Consider the following 20,506-nt stretch of genomic DNA (forward strand, 5'->3'; position numbering starts at 1 on the left):
TGGATGTCAAGTGACGGCATTTGGTAAAAGCGGGTTGAAACGTTTAGCCTGATGACGAAAATGGAGCGAAAATGAAGCGAACATGAAGAAGAACAGAATCTGATGACGTGGCCCAATATATGAATGCCATGTATCACCTGAGAAAACATAATATAAATAATTATAGCGAAAATTGGTTTTTGGTTATAAATAAATAAATAAATGAGCGGTTTCATTGTCAAAAGAGAAACTACTTTTTTTGGCTGCTCTCTCTCTCTAGCTGGAGAAGTGAAAAAAGGAAGCTTTTGCTTAGTAATTAATGGGTACTGAGACTACTACTCTTCTCTCTTTTAATTTTCTCTCTGTGTGTAGCTTGAATGATGGTCTTTGATGCAGTTTAATCATGGTTTTGTTTTGTTTTGTTTTAGCTGGACAAACTGTTTGCATGAACTGTTTCCTTGAATTATTGAACAATAATTTGCTTGTGAATACCAAAAAAAAAAAATGAAGAGCCGATTTCTGAAGGCTTTATATGATTATAGCTTTGGTTTTCTGGGATAACATGATTGATTGATTACTCTTGACACTACGCTCGATCAAACTGCTCTCAGAAAGGTTTTTTTTTTTTTTTTTTGAACTTCATTTTGTTGAGATTTTTCTGGAGTAGTGAATAAGGAGAAAGGGGGAAAAAGGGTTTTTGTGCGTTGTGTCTGAAATTCTTCTTCTTGTTTTAGTTGATGGTGGTGGAGTACTATGCTTAAATGCGACTCTGTTTTGTTGATTATTTCATTATTATTTATTATCATGTGTTTAATGGAATTGTGGTGAAGAATTTTTATGCCAAAATGACTTCTTTTTGTTCTCTAAATATCTTTTTTTTATATATATATTTTCGTAATTGTTTTGAAATGCTTGATTTTTAGTAGCACAATTAGACATTGAAGTATTAATTGCTCCAGTGGTCAATTATCTTTTCTCTCTGTTATATATTCTTCACCATTTTCTGAATGGTTTTTCTTTTTCTTTTTTGGCTTAATAATACAGAAACTGTACTCTACAGTTTCAATATTTAAAATAATTTGAGTTTATTTACTTGCATCTAATTGTCAAAACATCTGGAGGGTTAAATTTGATACTGTTCTTGGAACAATCTATAATGGAGGAAAGAGTTTTTAACTATGCCAAGCATGAAGTTACTGCAAATGACCGAAAGTGCTTTATGCCACATTTAGAAATGGCCGAGTCATTTTTCATCTAACTTTTCTGCTCTGCATATATCTTTGATCCTTATTACCTGGTATTCTGTGGGCATGTCTTAATTCAGCAATTGTGAATTGCTTCTGGAAGATTATATTCTTATGTACTGCACCTTGCTTTTTGGAACTTGCATTACATAATATTACACTATATTCTTCATATATTATATTATATATTCTTATATATATAATTTAGAATTACTTATTACCATTTGCAGTTCGAGTTCTGACACATAAAGAGAAAGAAAGGAGTTTCTGCTGGGAAGGAGCTGAGTGTTTTGAATTTCATTGGAGAACTGGATAGCAATTAATGATGGATGAGTATATTGATCTTTATTTCCCTTCTGCATCATGGGCAGATGGAGATTTTAAGGAAAAATCATCTTGGGGCTACAGTGAAACTGGTCAACTGAATTTGCTGCTTCCTGCCTCAATTAGACTATATGAAAATGACAAAGGAAACCCACCCTTAAGTATGATTAGTTCAAAACCAAGCGTGGAGTGTATACACACTCCAGATAAGTCACCACTCACTCTTGGTAGTGAGTCAAATTATGCTGTTGACAAATGTCTAATTTCTGGGAACGCTCAATTGCAAAAGGTCAGTCAAAACTGCAGGGGCAAAGTCTCCCCAACAATGAATGGCAGCTTAAAAGTTGGAAGTGTCGGCCTGCAATATGACACATCTCTTCCCACACTGGCGTCATTGAATCTTAGTTATCCAAAGCAGCTTCCAGTGGTTGATGAATTAACATCGTCTCTTTCCCTTACTGAGGTTTCCCTTACTGAGGCAGGCAATGTTGGACACGATGGCCTTGACAGTGAACAATTTGAGTATCACAGGTCCATCAAAGATATGCATAATCTATCAATGGCAAAAGTGTGGCCTTCAGCATCACATGAGGGTGTTTCTTCTATATCTGCTCTGATGGGACAAGACATGGTGCAGCAATTTGGTGTTCAAGAAGGAAATTTGGATGACGAAAGTGACTTTATGAGGAAGAGGCATGTTAGCATGGATCAAATTCTGCAACTTGATAAGTTGTCTGCTACAGTCACAACAAAGGTATTAGCTATCATATCTGGTTTCATTTGAACTCATAGGATTTTTAGAAAATTAGCTGCATAAGATGGAGTTACCTGGTCTCTTGCAGTCGAGATGCTTTTCAGAAAAAACAAAGTCAATAATTTACAGTGGAGTCAAACCATTTCTCAATTAGTTTTCTGAAGTCAAGAATTTCAGTAATTTTGTTTTTCTTTTATATGTAATCTTGCAGGATAAGGAAGATTTGCAAAGTTATCCATTCTCTTCTTTCACAGCTGGGCCAAATATAACAATGGCGACAAATGAAGCATTGTTTCTTTCACAGGTGCTAGTTATACTTAAGTTTTCTCTTGCTTTTCCATAGACTCATCACTTGTCAATTAACAAATGTGACTGCTAGTCCTATCAGCTGCTAGAAATGAATGAAGGGAATCCCATTAAGCTTTATACAAACCAAGCTTACATTTTCAATTGCAGACTACATCAGCTGCTCCTGCTTGTGACAGAACTGTAAAGCCTCGTGTAAGGGCACGCCGTGGCCAGGCTACTGATCCACACAGTATAGCTGAAAGGGTTAGTCTTTCTCATAGGTTCTTGTAATTAAAAGTAGTTTATTAATTTGTTATCTTCAAGCATGGGCTTCACAATGTTGGACCTTGAGGTTGACATGTCACAAGCAATTGAATTTGCTGGTAGTTTTTCAGACACAAATGTTCATAATTTTTGTCTTAACAACATCTAACTGCTCAGCTTCGGAGGGAAAAAATTGCTGAAAGGATGAAGAATCTGCAAGAACTTGTTCCTAATTCTAGCAAGGTAATATTTTCTTTGGTTCTGCTATAGTCAATAAATAAACTGTAATGGATCTGCATGTTCAAAACTTTCAGTAAATTTAAGTGTTTGTTATGGTAAACAATGTAGATGTTTATTTTTTGTTTTGCATCACTAGGCATAAAAATAAGATCTCTTGATATGATCATATGTCGTTTTACTTTTAGCTTCATTTATGCTTTCAAGTCAAATATCTAGATCCTTATGACCCCCATATTGAACTGAATGATTCAGCTTCATAGTAGTCCTAAATTGCTGAAATGCCTCGAGACTGTTGAAGAAATGATAGTTTTTCTAAGAACATCTGATCAAAAGAATGAAAAGAAAGTACGAAAACTCACCTTTTCCAAAATCACTAACCTTCAAATTTGTGCAAACAGCAATCTGGTTGTGTTGTCTTTCACATCAGATTCAGCCTCTCAAGTATTGATCCTTTGCATATAGTGGGCTCAATTAGACAAGCTTTTACATATTTGGTTTTAAGAATTTCAGTGGTTTATATTACATGATAGTTCTGGTATAATCGGATATGGGCTACATATTAGAAAACCATTGAAAAAAGGGATATGGGAATATGAAATTATCTGTCCAGTAGTTCACCTTTAAACATGCACAAGCACTGATGGCTAGTATAACCAGCTAATTCATGCAATGAATAAGAATAGTTAGCTTTATCCTTGGTTTGCAGATTGATAAGGCATCTATGCTTGACGAGATCATAGAGTATGTCAAATTTCTTCAGCTCCAAGTCAAGGTATGATAATCTATTTTACAACATATTTATAGGATTTGTCGTTGTAATCAGGCTTGTTTTGCTTTCAGTTTTCAAAGATAATTTGTAGGTGGTTCCTTTTTGCTTTCTTAGGATTAGTCATAACTTTTTTTGCTCCCGGTTGGCTGTGGGGGTTGGGATGAGGTTAATCCATTCTCATGATATGAGTGAAAATTTTAAGTTATAGTTCAAGGAAGTGAGTTGGGATGTTATTTTCACATGGTTACATCAATATACAGGTACTTAGCATGAGCAGAGTAGGAGCAGCAGGAGCAATCATTCCTCTCATCACAGATGTTCAAGTTGAGGTATTGCATTAAGTACATTTAACCTCTTCTTTTGAACTAAAAACAAGTGTACTGTTGACCAACTGAAAAGTGGCTTTCTAAACCGCCCAAGGGAATGCCACCTCCAATGTGTGAAAAGTCCTGAGACAGAACCATGCCCTATGATATTCTTCATAGTAAGCAGTTTAGGGGTTACAATGCTAAAACTAGGGCTTATATATATTTGACTGTATTAGGCGTAAGATAATTTTTCCTAGAGGAAGTATCTGCATGTTAGACAAAAAAAGATAATTTTGTATAATGAGCTTAACTTAAATATCGCCACTGAGGTGATTCTCGATCACAAAATCGCTGCTGTCTTGTAGTGTTCTAATATTTCTACCATCTGGGTTTATTTTTAGGGTTCTAACAGTCTGTCACTCGCACCATCAGCTGGTTTGGGAATTGATATTTCTCCATCTCCAGACGAAGTTGCCTTTGAGCAAGAAGTGCTTAAGCTCATGGAATCCAATTTGACTACTGCCATTCAATATCTTCAAAGCAAAGGCCTCTGCCTCATGCCCATCGATTTAGCTACTGCCATCTCCAGGGGAAAGGCACCGTTATCATGCAATGGATCTGAAGAGGAGCAGAAAATTAGCTTTGCCAATGATCTTGTTCATAGCAACAGCATCAGCCGCAGTAGAAACTGCAGCTTTTCTGGCACCGAGACCCATCAAGTGTCAAACGATGACAATATTATGACCGAGCAGCTCAGCAAAGGCAACATTTCAAATGTGTGCAATGGGATGGTCAAAGGAGAGAAGGCAAAGAATAATTTTCTCAGATAATCAAACCCTAAAACAGTACTTTAATAATCTAATCATGAATCAAATTTTGAAGCTGAAACCATTTAGATGAGAAATTCTAAACTTTAATAAAGCTTTTGCAGTGCAATTTGTTCACTGTTGCTTTGACACTGGGTTACTTAGGATTCACCTGAATTATTAGTAAAGGAATTATCAACAAGCATTTCACAGAAATAATAAAAGGCAGAACGAGAACCATTCTATTCTGTTCCACTGATTTTTCATATAATCTTATATATAGTTGAGAAAACTACCTCACTGAATTAATTTTAAAAAATATATTATATTCTACAATTACTCTTCCTCGAAATGGCTCTTTCCAGAGCATAGGACAGATGAAGAGGGAAAAATTGGAGAACCTTCTTAATGGCCTAATCTATATGGAAACAACAATGGGTGGGGGGGAAGGATACAATACAATAATTACATTCCTACTTATGCATTTATATGGGAAAAGAAAAGAAACAAAATAAGATGAAAGAGTAAGAAAAGTAGAATGTGGGTCAAGGGCCTCAAGGCCTGTTAATATCCATTTGATGTTTTCTGGGATTTCTTTCTGAAATTTGCAACGCTGCAGTGGGGACAAATGTACTCCAATCCATCTGTCTTGGCATAATCCTGTCATTCACCACCATCAATGTTAGAAACGGGAATCTAATGCAATTTGCTGATCTGCGCAAATGGAAATGAAAAATAAAGCACAAAATGAAACACAAAGTTGTGCATGCTTAAGCATTTGACCAATGTGCAGTATGGATGAATAATTATGATTTAATGAATGGCAATTATTTTCTCCCTTGAAACAATTTCATCACTGATAAATGGTAGCAAGAGCACCAGACGAGATGCTACATAGGTCAAGCTAAATATATATAATTATTTATAAAAAGGAAATAAGTTCAATTTGCCCCCTGTATTTTTTAGGAATGTCCAATTTAGCCCATTTTCAACTTTTGATCTAATTCAACCCTTTTATTTTTGGTTTACGTTCAAATTGACCCAATTGATATGCATGCGCCACTTTTTAATATTTTAACTATTTTTTTATTTTTTAATATTAAAATGTTATTTTTATTTTTATAATTAATTAAATTAAATATCAAAAATATTATTTTTATATTTCATTAATTAAAAATAAATAAATTAAATTGAAAAATAATAGAAAAATATTTTTATTTTCATATAATTAATTAAAATTAAAAATTATGATTATAATTAATTTTAATTATTTAAAATAAAAATATTATTTTATATTTAATTATTTTATATTTTCATTTTCTTAATTAAAATTAGAAAATTATAATAAAAAATTAAAAATATAAAATATTATTTTTTCATATTATTAATTAATATTAAAAAGTTAAATATAAAAAGTTAAATATAAAAAGTTAACTAATTATAATTATTTAATTAACATTAAAAAATATTAACTAAGTAGTTAACATTAAAAATATTTAAAAAAAAAAAAACTCACGCACCAATGGTTAGTGGGTTGCAAATTAGGCTAAATTGGACATAAACTAAAATTAGAAGGGTAAAATTAGACCAAAAGTTAAAAATAGACTAAATTGGACATTCCCAAAAAGTAGATGGAATAAATTGAGCTTATGCCTTTTATAAAAATGGTTCTTGCTTTTGGTTATTTTACATTAACCCAATTCCCAAATGATATAGCATGTAACTCAACAAGAACTTTCCTTGTCCGATTTCAAATGAATCAAGATAACCATTCGTGCCACCATAAATAGTCATTATCTATTCCTCCACCGTGAGAGGAGCTGATTGGGATTGTTAAGCGAAAATAATCACACCAAACAATGCCCAATTATAAGAAAAACTTGATCAACACAACCATACCTTAAATGCGCCAAGCCCCTGCCTCCTGTCACAGCCAAAATGAGCCCATTCACCACATATTCCACAGTTCACCCAGTCACCAGCTGCACTACTGCACAAGCATGAACACTGGCGTGTTAGTACTCTGTTGTGTGTGTGCATAGAGAGAGAGAGAGAGAGAGAGAGAGAGAGAGAGAGAGAGACAGACAGACAGACCTGTGACACAACAGGCAGCATTCTCCATCTACATCATCATGGGCTAACTCATATTCTAAAAGGTAAGTTTCGTAATGTCTTTTCAATGTATTGCCAACACCCTAGTAATCATTAAGCAGACAAAAAGCATAAAGTTACTCCAAAATGGTACATGACAAGCAGTTCACTATTAGTTTGGGAAGCATTAAATTGCCGTTCTCTAATGCTTAATTGTAAAAATTTCAACATATTTATGGTACTCATAGTTTAGGCCAAGCCTTCCAACACTGCCACAAACTCTAAAGCTTACGAGTACGTAAAGCATCTGTAAATTATCAACATGAAAAACTAGAAAGAATTATAGGTAATTATAAGGAACCATACAGTCATTCTATTGGTCAATGTATGATTGCGCATCTTTGAGAAAACCTGTCCTTTCCAGTTGATGCCATTCCCAACATGAAAGCCTCCTCTTGAAACAACCTGAAAACTTAGTTTTCTCCCCTTTTTCAATTTGTTTAACCTGGCGGATTTGGATCATATACAGCAGTATAGCACACTAAAGATCTTACCTCTCTATACAAGTTGAAAAGGTCCAGGCGTTTTGCATTAAGGATGGCATCAGGAAACTCAGCCAGTCCACCCTGTGGAACAAGGCGAGTATGTCCGCGAAGGATCAGGAACTGCATCACATCCCTCAAAAATTCCTCCTGTCAGAGAATTAACACAAGTGGGGGCAAATGTTAGATAAAGAGAGAGTTTGAGACCTACAGATTTTAAAGAGAGGAAGAAGAAGCCCTGAATCAAATTAAAATGTAACAAGTCCAAATGCTTCAATAACTATACATGCACACAGAAAAGTGTATAAAAAACCAAATACAAGTAGAGAACAGAAAAATGACTTTTACCTCTGAGCAAACTTGTATAGGTGCTCTGCCACAACCATGTTTCTTTAGAGGCAATGGATTTAGAGAAATAATCTGCTGAGCCTGATAAGAGCTAGACAGAGATTTCCGATGAGAGACAGGAGCTGGGCCAACAACACCATGCTTTGCAGGAGGAACTGGCAAATTAGGCTTTCCTTGATCTCCATCATATCTTTCGCCCTCAGAAAATCCAGAAAAAGGCAACATCTTATGACACCGAGTGTGAGGGATTGGCCTCATTGCAGCAACATTCAGTTTCTGTTTAAGATTTCCTCCATTTTCTCGTTCATGTCCAATAGAAGTGAAAGGTTTAGTTTCTCTGTATGGCTCAGATCTTTTTCGACTAGGTGCAGGAGGTATCAACCAGCTAGGAGGCTTAGTGAGAACTAAGTTGTTAGCATATAGTTCTTTGCCTTCCTTTGAACAAAAGAAAAGGAGGCGTTCTGCATCATCTTTCTCAAAGGAAGCCACAGACAATCCCTGAATGCTAGCAATTCCTAGCATAACTATGCTGCGGTAAGAAACATCTGGTGCCAGTTGCCTCAAAACCTGCAATTGCAATCATAACAGGGATAAGTTTAAATAAAAGCAGAATTCAAAACATTTTTTGCACATTTCTCAAAGCACAGCATAATCATCCTGGCTCCCTTGATTCAAAATGTTATGATGATTGGTTATCTCTCATGATGATTAATTTCTGCCTACCAATATCAAACAAAATAAAATCCTTCAAGAAGAGGAAGAAACAATAATCAGGCCAATTTACAGCAACTTCTTTTCCTTAGCCATCATAGCAAGTTCTCCCTCTACAAGGAACATCACGAAGAAGTAATTCCCACATTTGAAAAATTAGCCCAATAAAAGGTGAAATTAACAAGCATTAAATGCTACATGAAGAAATATGCAAACCAAGTTCTTATACCAATCATAAATGTGCCAGTTTAACTTTCTACAGAAATGTATAAATAAGAGAATGTCACCTGTGAAGCCCATGTAGGAACCTTCAAGGAAACTTCAAAAACACTTGCTCCACAAGCTATAGATGCAGATTTCCGAGGCTCAGAAGTAGGCAATTTGCTTTCCTCAGAGGTAGGCAGTGCATGGACCAGCTGACTATTCTCTATAAGCTCATTCTTGATATGATTCTCCAAAAGCTAAACCAACAAACCCCACCCAGGAAAAAAAATACAAGAAAGCATCAGCCATCAGAACTATATACCAACTTGGATGAAAACCAAGACAAAAGAAGTGCTAAAATCATACAAGAACCTAGACAAAGAGGTAAGAAGACAGCCAGAAACTCTAGAAACGACAATTTATCCTTGCCTGATCATTAAAACAAGTCTGTGCACTGCCAGATACTAGAAGAGATATATGAGCTGAACTACAGGTAGATAAATCACACCGCATGGTCACTACACCACGAGAAAATGTTCCTGCCTGTAGAGGAGGTGGTGGAGCACTGCAAATAAAAATAACATCTGTGAGCAAAGTTGGGATCGGCTAAGTGATAAATGGGGGAAAAGAAAAAAAAAAATCATATGTTGAAGAAGGTGCTGTATCTTGAAAGAAATTTGAAAGAAATAATGGTTCCAATCACTAATATTGTCCCACTCAAACCAGAAAGAAATATAGCATTATAAAGCAAGAAACAAGAGTCAAAATAATGTACCTTGTCCGATTATGAAGTTTACTTCCACGAATCTGCAACAACATCATCATGGTAAAAAAGAATTAAGAAAAAAGAAAACAAAAAACATAGAATATAAAGGAATTAACACAAAGTAAAGCACTTCAGTACAAATTATATAAATGTGCTTTTTTTTTTTGTAAAATAATTTCCCAAACATACTAGACAGAAAACCTTGCAACAATTTCATAATAAGCAAAAATCCAATTCCAAACCAATATACTTGAAAATATGTAGCATTTTTTAAAAATAGATGTGCGTCAAATTATTGTTCTCATCCTCAGTAAGGATGACACAAACGTGATACCCATCAGCTAAGGTTTTTTTTTTTTTTTTTCTTTTTTTTTCCTTCTATATTAGTTATGGTGGCTTTTCCAGTCTGTGTCAAATTAAATTAATAACTTCACACAACTTGGCAAGTGAAGGTAATCAAATTGGTCAACTACATTGGCGTTGATCTGTTTGATATATTCAGATATGGAAAGTTGATGACTAAATTGCATTATATTCTAGGGAGTAAAAGAAAAGAATGAGGAAACAAAAATGGACGTGCTGGCTTCAATATCATTTGATAGCCTCTTTGCAGCCTTCAAGGTAATATATTATATATAATTATGTATATAAAAAGAGCTCTTTCCAGAAACTAACTCAAAAAAGTGATTTTTTTGTATTTTATTTTAGTGAATGCATTACATTTGTGAGTTTCATATTTACTTTTTTGTGTACATAAAAGATAATAAATTAATATATGTAATTAACCTTAATCTAATATAATTTGAATTTAAGAAAATATAATATATAACTTATGTGAATGATCCGATATTGTATAAATATAGAAAAATAATTCATTTAAATCATTCTAGTCTATATGTATTATGTTGACATGAGCTGACGTTGAACTCACTTCAATGTTTAAGAGAGCATTTAGTCCATCTTCCAATGATCCCAATAAGCACGCATCCTGATGACAAAGCAGACAACCAGTACATAAATGGCACCATTAATTATTGAAACGGGAAACAAAACTAAATAAACTAAACGCTACAAACACCAAAATACCAGTGTGCATGGAAGCCCACAAACAAGAAATTTCATGGTCACATCATCATCATATATCTTTATAGCAGGAAGTGACCCAGAAGAACTTTCTTCATCCTGAACATCCGCCTCAGGAAGAGTAATGTCAATCTTTGGTGGATCCCCAAGTAAGCGTGGTCCAGGTTTACCACTAACTTTTTGGCCATTGGAAGTTAAGACACTGTTGTTTCTGACACAGTAGAGCCTAAAGGATGCATGAGCAAGTTGGAATGCATCACACGTATGGCTGCAAGAACTGCAAACCACAAGAGAGCACAGAACTATTATTTTTAATAACTAAAGACAAGCATGTCATAATGCTTTCCAAAGAAGAATCTAGAATAAATTATATAAGCATTCATATCTTAAGCATACAATCTTAGGCCATAGAACCCTTTTTCAGGGGAAATTATAAGATACCAGGAGCAATGCTCCTTTACTCACATAAATGTAGGAATAGGATCCACCACCCATGATTAGTGGAAGGCCCCACATGTATAAAAGTGCAAGGGGCACTACTTTTCAGTATGCCAGTACCAGAAGTACTGAATAATCTCTCATTTTTTAAAGTATCCAGCTGGAACAGACCGATAATCACGAGAAAAATTCTTTACATCACTACCAAATACTTCCATTAGCTCTAATCTCTTTGTTACTTCACAACATTGACCAGTGAGAAAAAATAACAGATGCTGATCACATATAGTGGCATAGAAACCTACTGTGTTTTTTCTATATGTTAATATATAGTCGTACACGATCATACCTTTGTACCACTGACAATAGAGCTTGACGAAAGTGTGAAGCTGCATAACATGAAAGTGTATTTTTCCAATATATAACATAGGGAACACCCTGCCATAGCAAAAAACCCCAGGTCAATAATTATCGATGAGAAAGACATGCGAATTCCAGCTTCAGAATGCTACTTGGCAATTCAGTTTAAACATCAAGTGCATGCATACACATAAACAGGCACATATACAAATACATGCATGCATACCCTGGAGTGAAGTGCCTCAGCCAATTTTTCACCATTTGGAATCTCTAAATAAACCTGTACAAACATTTGATGATAGATTAGTTCAAATGCTACAAATAATGTCCAATATAATCAGGCTCTAGCAAGCATATCATTGGGGTAAAAGAAAGCATTAACTATCAGCAAATATTAATTATAAGAAATTGTCAGTTCATGAAAAATCTCATTGGATTAAAATTTAGTCCACCTCCTGTTATATAAAACATGACACATGGCATTTATCTATCAAATCAACCTTGTCAAAACAGTAATTAAGTAGACAAATTGTCTTCACTAAAGCTTCTTTCTTGATATTTTTGGAAGCCAAGAGCATCATGCATCTGCTCAAGATATATACATAAATTTTAATTAAAGTATAAAATATAAGATCAAGGATCAAACAATGAATTTGAAAACCAAGCATCTACTTGTACTTATTCAACTAAAATGTCCATGGCACAACACACAAATAAAACTCCCACTCAATTCTAGTGCATGGTATTAGCAATTTGTTGGTGATTACATCATATCATTGTAGAACCAGGAATAAAGTTCTTGTCATTGATTTAAAGAAGCCAGAAACATGACTTCGAAATCTGATAAGAATCACTCACTGTGGCGGGCAATGTGGAACCAAATAATTCACATAAGGCTTCTGAAGTGGACAAGTCAACATCTCCCCATCTCAGGGAACCAATTTCTTCACCATCTTCAATTATCTCTCCTTGCAAGTACACAATATTGGGCTCCGATGACTGAAGCACTCGCTGGAATTCATCAGTGCCTGGATTAGTCAGTGACTGGACCTGCATTCAAACGTATGCATAAGAAAACGCTAAAAGCTTTACAAACAAAAGTTAACGATAAAATTAAATGTCCATTATCATAAATGCAAATATAGAACCACAGATGTAAAAGCATACCTCAAGACGCCCAGAAGAAGCAAGTTCAGGAAAAGGGTATCTGGGTTTATCACCAGAGGGAGGCTGCTTCTGCTTACTATCAGGGGTTTTGGTAGAGAGGACTGCAAGGAGACTGCAATGATTCCTTGAAGGACCTTGAGCATGAAACATCATGCATACATGCCAAGACCCCTCAATATATATTCAAAATTAAGAGAGTAACCACTTCGCCGGATAGCAGAGCCAATTGCACCAATGCCTCCCAAAACCTTAATACCGCTACACAATCAAATCAACAACAAAACCCTAAAATTCACTAGAAATCTATGGATCCCAGATTAAAAATTTCAGCAAAAGCCCAAAACTTTAGCAAAGGAACCCTTAAAAGCAGACCTAAAAAACAGTCTGAAATTGAAGAGAACCCAAGGACCCAGATGAGAAGAAGAATAATAAAATCTAGCAATCTAAATGGGTTAAACGAGGCAAAACTACGGAATTAGAAGAAAAAAAAAAAAAGAAAACCCAGAACTGAAGCAACCCAAGAACAGAATCGAAAACCAAAAACTGGAAGGAGAATAACAAGAGTAAAGTCAAGGAACCCTAAATAGCACTAGTAATAAAGAAATCTCATGAAAACCCGAAAAGACATCTCTTTCTTTCTCTAATAAAAATCTCCCTCACGCACCGAACCAAAAAAAAAAAAATCAAAATCATCCACAAAATAGAGTCACGCAATAAATAAATTGGGAATAGGACTAGTAAATGTTTTAATTGACAATCAATCTAAGACCTTTTTCTTTCAGAGAAAGTGTCAGTTTTTTACTACAGTTTCCACACCCAATCGGGTCAAAACAAAAACAATACACATTAATTAAAAAAAAATTTCCCATTTCCTATAATCTTTTCTTTTTCGACAAACGAGAAATAACCCAAAAACAAATCATAGGATCCATCTAATTACCAATAATTAATTAATTAATTAAAATGAGCTTTTGTGCTTTTGTTTCACATTTGATTGGATAGCTTTTCAAATCAAAACAATCGGGTGCGTGCATATGACTTTTTGCCCACAAGATTCGGACAATAAAAACCCAACAAACAACAACATCATGTTACCGTGTTCTAAAAGATTAATATATACATCTTTCTAACTATATATATTTATTCACTTCAATCTGTATATTATTTTCTTGACTTGCTTAATGAGAAGCTCTTTTCAGTTCTTGGGTTTTCTGGGAACGAAACCAAAGGGGACTTGGAAGATTCTCGTCAAGTTTGCTCATTCTTGTCAGTGTCAATGCATCCATTTCTTTTCTTTTTGGGTTTTGTGCTTGAATTTGAAAACGATCCCATAATTGCATTATGAATCTGTGATCATCAATCAAATATTACTGCGTCTGCGTGCAGTAGTATTGGATAATTAATTAGATAATTAAAACAAGCTGATTTTCTTAGTTTTGGTTAGGATCAGATGGGGCCATATCATATAGAAACTTTGGTCTTTTCATTCTTTTCAATGGTAGAAAAGCTTGAACGTTGAATCTGGGTTATGTAATGTCTTCTGGGTCCCAGTCGTCTGGATCGACTCTTTTTCTGTTTTAATTTGCGCAAGGTCACTCGTGCCTTCCTCCCAATTATCCTCTTTCGCTGCCCCGTCAGAGTGCCAATTATTTATTGCCCTCGTACAGCTCTGTAATGAAATAGTACACTACAGCTCCAAACTTCAACAGCAGTTTGTGTTTGGATAGGAGGACGGAGGTCGGGTGGCCGTGGTTTGGTTTTGAATTGAAATTGAACCTGAACTTATTTGATTAAAATCAGATTAAAATCGATTAAAATCGAAATTAGTTTTGAATTGGACTGAAATTGTCTTTTGTGATTTGATTCAGGTTCATATTTTTTAAGAACCGTGAACCGGCGGTTCTGAACCGGATTAAACCAATAATTTCAAATCCGATTAAATTGATGATTTAAATATAAAAAAATTTAATAAATATGTTACCTCACTCCTAATTCATTTATATATATCATTAATTCTCTACACAATTATTCTCTGTATTTTCTTCAATTCTTAATATTTTTTCAATTTTTTTCAAATTCTCGAAATAATTATTTTCTACATTCATTTTAATTTCCAATACTCTCTCAATTTTTCTACTTTATTATTTTATATACTTACTGAAATTTTCAATACTATCTCAATTACTTTGTTATTACTTTAAATCTTCAATAAAATTTTCAATACCCTCTATTTTAATTTTTTTTCTCTTTTATACTTTTTAATTATCAATTATTATATAATTTAAAAAAAAAGGCAAGTAATAGAATTAGAAATTTTTATTCATCTAAATCATAAAGGGATATTTAGGCAAAATTAAGTTCTTACACTTTTTGCTAATTTCTTTAAAAAAAATTAATTTCATCTCTAGTTTTTTAATCAGGTTCAAGTTTTTATTTATTAAATTTTTCTTAAAGATAAATTATTTTCTTTCTTTTTTTTTTCTTATTTTATTTTGATTGAAAGATTTCTAAGAAAAATTAAAATATTTTTACAAATATAACTTAAATTTTAAATCAATAAAATTTTTTTCTAATTTTTTTTGTCTAATCTACCCTTAAACCATCCCTAAACTACTTACAAACCGTCCTCCAAACTGTCTTGAACCGTTCTTTTTCAAACTGCCCTTCAAACCGTCTAAACCGGGGCTAAAACCGAAACCGACGGTTTAGAAACCATCTTCCAAATCATCCCCTGGCGGTTTGTTTCAGGTTCATAATTTCATTGAACCTAAACCGACGGTTCAGGAACCGTAATCGGCGATTCCTAAACTGTGGCCACCCTAAAACGGAAGATAATAAGAAAAAAAATGAAAAGATTAATAATAATAAGAAAAAATATATTTTTTTCTTTTATGTTTGGCCAAAGGTAAAAAAATATGAGAGAAAAAGTTATTTTATAAATAATAAAATTATAATTTTATTTTTAAATTAAGAAATAAAAATTTATATAATGTGAAGATATGTTTGTAATTTTATATATATATATATTTTTTATTTTTTCTTTATTTTAAAGAGAAAGTAGGGATAGATAAAAAATTTTTATTTTTCTTTCAAATTTTTCTTCATCTCTTATTTTTTCTCTAAATAATAAAAAATAAAATTATTTTAATCTCAAATTCCCTTTCATGTAAAATTTTCTTTACTCTCAAATTTCCTTCCTCTCTTATTATTTTACTCTCAAACATCTAACAGCACGGTAGCTTACTTCTATTTTTAAATTAGTTGTGCTATGTTTGGGTACAAAATGGAAGGAAGGAAAATGAGGAAAGTAAAATATTTTATGTTTTTTATTTTTTGAAATAAAAGAAAAATACTGAGTAAAAAGAAAATAAAATGTATTTTTCTTGTTTGAAAAGAGATAAAAGGAAAAAAGAAAATAATAATTTTTTTTTAAATTTACTATTTTATTCTGAATTTTATAAATTATTTAAAAGTTTAAATGAGTAAATAAGGGTATATAAGTAATTTTATTCAATTAAATAGGCTTCTTTCTCTTGATGAGTTTATTTTCTCTCCAAATTGAAGAGAAAAATAACAAGGGTAAAATAAATATTATTTTCCATCCTTCATTATTTTTCTTTGTAATTTTCCTTTGTATTCCCAAATAAGGAAAAATAATAATCTTATTTTATTTTTCAGTATTTATTTTCTTTCCTCCCTTCATTTCACATATTTAAACGAATACTTAAGGTACTAAATTTTATTTAATTTTCCTCTAATATACCATCCACTCATATCAAAACTAACGAGTTTTAATAAGTTAATACATAAATTATCATTTCAAAAAGAAAAAGTGACTTATAATTTGAGACTCTTAAAATGAGATAAACTGAGTAACTCAATTAGAAGACTTAGATTTGAATCTTCATTTTTCTAATTTCTCACTAAAAAAAGAACCGTTATGTTTCAAGTTTAATTTAGAGATTTATGTATTGTTTAAAGTGTATAATATATAGTTATGTAGATTATACAATTTTATCAAATCATAAAGCTCAACGTATTTGTGGTAGAGTTATTTTAGATATGTAAGTATGAAATGCGTAATATTTTACATTTATTTTTATAAAAAAAAAACACAAGAAAATAAATTTTAATTTTCAATAATATTAATTTCCCCTTTCAATATAAAAGAATTAACTATTTAATTAAAATCATTTCATTAAAATAAATATTGTATTACCAAAATTATATATATCGCTCGCCCATTTATTGGACTGACACCTGGACAGCAGCCTTGCTGGCCCGATTTGATCAAAAGGTCAGCCCAACTCAACAGCTCTAACTCAAAGCATAATTGGAATCAGACCAAAATTAGATTAGTTCAAATTAAAATTAAATTTAGGCTTGAATTGGACAGAAATCACTAAATCAGTCAGTCTGGTTCACTTTAATTTTAGTCACAATTGATTTTTTTAAAATAAAAAATTGAAAATTTTTAATTATTAAAAATTAAAGAGCCTTGCGATTCGATGTCGATGCTTTCGGCTTGAAAGAAGACGTGGCGGACCCTAACTAAAAGTAGCCTGGCTTTCTATTTGCGAATCCATGGCTTTCTGTTATTTCATTTCCATTTAAAAAAGAAAACTAATATTCAGAAATTTAGAAGCATAAGATATATCTATATTAAAGTTGAGTTATATTAATAAAGAGACTTAAAAAATTACCATGTAGTAAAATCTCCTTTTTTTTATATTTCTAATATAAAATTTATTTTATTGTGTTGAATATTAATTTTTTATTTAAATATTTTCAAATTTCAACCATTAAAATTTTATTTAAAAAAAATAATTATCTGATAAATTTTTTACTATATTTTAAAAAATTTTAAAATTCTTAAAATTACACTGTTAAGCATTATAAAATTATATTCATCATATTGATTATATATCTTTAAAAAATAATTTTTAAAATAAATTTAGAAAAATAGTGAATTATAATAAACATTCATTAGAAATTATTTAAAATTTAAAATTATATTTTACAAACATTTTTTATATTTAAATTCTAATAATTTAATAATGATACTTTAAAAATTATCATATGATATATATATATATATATATATATATATATATATATATATATATATATATAAAGTTGAGTCTTGAAAATAACTTTACAAAAAGTGTACCATATAAATTTAATGAGAGTACTTAAAAAATTATACTGTGGTATATCTTAATCTTTTAAAAATTTTAAATTCTTAATTTTACTATTATCATATTATATATCTATAAAAATAATTACTTTTTAATTAAATATTTTGTTAGATTAAAAATGGTAAATTATTTTTTAAAGTACATATATATATATATATTCAATTAAAATTATTCATTAAATTTAAAAAATTAATTTTAAACTCATTTTTTTATATTTAAAGTCTAAAAATTCTAATAATGATATTTCAAAAATTATTATGGCATGATAATTTTTCCTTATATTATTTCTTATTTTATTGATATATGACTATATCAATTAATTTAAAAAATAATAAGAAATAATTTATTAATAATATATTTGTTTATCAATACTTGAAATAAAATTATAATTAATTAAAATTTTATTATAGTAAAATTTTATAATATGATTATGAAAATAAAAAAATTTTAAAAAATATACAATAAATTTTATATTAAAAGAATACAATAATAAATAATTTACGTAACACACATGCAACATTACTAATATATGTTAATTTTTAATATCATGTTCAACCATTGCAAGAATTTCATCATGGGAAACAGATTATATAGATCCCTTTTCATTGTTTTTTCTATTTATTGTGTTTTAAATAATACATTTTTATGCATTTTAATTATTATAAAAATAAAAAATGTGATTAAGAGTGTGTTTTGGGGCTTAACATGCATTGCCGTATGCATCCTCTTTTAATCCCAATAAGCAAAGCTAATCACTTAGACATTCCGCACATGCTCAAGTTTTTGTGGATATCTAATTCGATCAAATCTTAATAAGACGTTTTTTAGTAGTATATAATCGAGTTTGAGACGGATTTGGGTTTGAAATTTAATACTCATGATGATTTCGGGTCGGGTTCAAGTTTTATATGTTGGGTATTCGTTAACTGAACTTGTTTATATAAATATTTAATTAAATATAATATATATATATATATATTTTTAATAATATTTATAAATTTTTATATTTTTATTTTATATAAAATAAAATTAAAATATTTTTATGAAATTATTAAAATTTTAAAATATAAATTATTAATAAAAATAATTTTTATATAGATTATTAATTAAATATATAAAATTAAACATATAAAATTAAACGGATTCGGGTATTTTCGGGTAATAATAATTGGGTTTGGGATGAATTTAGATTTTGAGAATATTAATCGGGTTCAGGTTCGGGTATAGTGATTTTCGAGGGTACCTTACTTGTTGCCATACCTAGCTAAAGATGATTGAGGGTAGTTATTAGACTAAATTATCATTCTATAATATAATTCATATAATTTTTTTTTCACATAAAAATATAAAACATTTCCATCAATGCTATAGATAATTATTTTCTTATAAAATAATTAACTATTCACATTTAAAGAATAAAATTAATGTGGCATTCATTTGTTGTTTATTAAAAAAAAATGTCCAAAAAAAAATGTCCAAACTTTATTAAAAAAAAAAAGTGCTGAGCATTCAATAATGTCCAAAAAAATAAGGCCACACACACATATATATAGAATTATTTGTTGTCAAGGTGGAAAAAGAAAAAAAAAAGAAAAAAAAAGAAAAAATTAAAATTGTGAATTTTTATATACTCATTTAAAAGATATTACATAAAAACGTCCATGTGTATACTTTTTTATTTGTGAAAGACAAAATTATGTTGTTTAATTTATCACGAAAAGAGTTATTTAGAGTACAGATGGAAAGATATTAATTTGCATTTATATAATAGATAATTATTATGGTATTTTATAGGAATAATTAAGTAAAATAATTAAAATTGCATTAAAAAATTGTGATATTAGTTATTTTAGTTGTGGAAATAAATTTACTTTCGAAAATATATTTTTTATAATAATATTTATATATTTTTATATGTTATATTTGAGTAAATAAAATTTAAATATTTATATGTTATAATTATTAAATGACTGTTATTTAATTTTGGAATTACAACTACCCATTAAATTTTAATTTGTAAATATAAATATTTGAATAATTAAATTTTAATTTACTTTTTTTTACTCATTTAATTGCAACTAATTAATTTGATACTTTAACTTAAATTATAATAAATAAAATATAAATTATTAGAGTCGCTAGAAAATTTAATGTCCAATAATGAAAGTTTACAATTTATTAACAATAGTTAATATTTTTTTATAAAATTTTTTGATGGATCATCCTCAGCCAACAGCCTCTCAAACAGGTCCTTCACCGATTACAGATTCTACCAGTGGCACTACAGGGTCTCCTCAAGACCCCCGTGTTAATGATGAACCAAACTTTACATGAGGTATTATAAAATTTTTATATATATTAGTAGAGGTTAAGCTTACCCTGCCCCCTAGTTTCACTCCTGAATTTTCCTTTGTAATTTTCCTTAATACAGTAAAAGGATGAGAGATTCTGTGGCAAGATACATTTTTTTTTTTTAAATTTTAAAAATAAATAATTACAATTAAAATTTTAAAATATTGTAAAACCACATATTAATTTTTATATATTTTTTAATAATAATTTAAATACAAAGTTTATTTTTATTAATAAATTAGTCCTTATTATTAATTATTTTTCAGTTTG

At 30.6% G+C, this 20,506-nt stretch overlaps 2 protein-coding genes across 3 annotated transcripts; one reads left to right on the forward strand and one right to left on the reverse strand.

Moving 5' to 3' along the window:
- Positions 1-163: 163 nt before the first annotated feature.
- Positions 164-5,114, forward strand: LOC110636559 (uncharacterized). Of its 2 annotated transcripts, none has more exons than XM_058129796.1 (8): positions 164-302; positions 1,454-2,301; positions 2,513-2,605; positions 2,758-2,853; positions 3,031-3,096; positions 3,800-3,865; positions 4,123-4,191; positions 4,572-5,114. In XM_058129796.1, exons 2-8 carry the CDS (start codon positions 1,546-1,548, stop codon positions 4,998-5,000), a joined length of 1,575 nt encoding a protein of 524 aa, XP_057985779.1. In that variant the 5' UTR covers positions 164-302; positions 1,454-1,545; the 3' UTR covers positions 5,001-5,114. The 2 variants fall into 2 exon arrangements, with proteins under 2 accessions (XP_057985779.1, XP_057985780.1); XM_058129797.1 differs by lacking the exon at positions 164-302 and adding an exon at positions 372-594.
- A 78-nt stretch (positions 5,115-5,192) lies between these two features.
- On the reverse strand, positions 5,193-13,931 carry LOC110636558 (AT-rich interactive domain-containing protein 4). Its single transcript, XM_021786318.2, has 15 exons — positions 12,687-13,931; positions 12,378-12,569; positions 11,746-11,799; positions 11,509-11,597; positions 10,725-10,998; positions 10,570-10,626; positions 9,648-9,679; positions 9,302-9,437; positions 8,956-9,129; positions 7,958-8,524; positions 7,622-7,759; positions 7,434-7,532; positions 7,071-7,171; positions 6,876-6,966; positions 5,193-5,636 (listed from the first exon to the last, which is right to left on the reverse strand). The coding sequence occupies exons 1-15, from the start codon at positions 12,837-12,839 to the stop codon at positions 5,541-5,543; spliced, it is 2,253 nt and encodes a 750-aa protein (XP_021642010.2). The 5' UTR covers positions 12,840-13,931; the 3' UTR covers positions 5,193-5,540.
- Between the last annotated feature and the right edge of the window lie 6,575 nt (positions 13,932-20,506).

This window comes from Hevea brasiliensis, chromosome 11 (assembly GCF_030052815.1).
Source record: "Hevea brasiliensis isolate MT/VB/25A 57/8 chromosome 11, ASM3005281v1, whole genome shotgun sequence".
Taxonomy (NCBI): domain Eukaryota; kingdom Viridiplantae; phylum Streptophyta; class Magnoliopsida; order Malpighiales; family Euphorbiaceae; genus Hevea; species Hevea brasiliensis.

What these genes read in the sequence shown, in the direction of transcription:
- LOC110636559 (XM_058129796.1), top strand. Translation starts at nt 1,546, where the DNA reads ATGATGGATGAGTATATTGATCTTTATTTCCCTTCTGCATCATGGGCA. An exon ending in AAGCATTGTTTCTTTCACAG is followed by an intron (nt 2,606 to 2,757) that starts GTGCTAGTTATA and finishes TTTCAATTGCAG; the next exon opens with ACTACATCAGCTGCTCCTGC. An exon ending in TTGTTCCTAATTCTAGCAAG is followed by an intron (nt 3,097 to 3,799) that starts GTAATATTTTCT and finishes CTTGGTTTGCAG; the next exon opens with ATTGATAAGGCATCTATGCT.
- LOC110636558 (XM_021786318.2), bottom strand. Translation starts at nt 12,839, where the DNA reads ATGATGTTTCATGCTCAAGGTCCTTCAAGGAATCATTGCAGTCTCCTT. An exon ending in TTCCTACATGGGCTTCACAG is followed by an intron (nt 8,525 to 8,955) that starts GTGACATTCTCT and finishes TTGCAATTGCAG; the next exon opens with GTTTTGAGGCAACTGGCACC. An exon ending in TTTTCAACTTGTATAGAGAG is followed by an intron (nt 7,533 to 7,621) that starts GTAAGATCTTTA and finishes CTAAGTTTTCAG; the next exon opens with GTTGTTTCAAGAGGAGGCTT.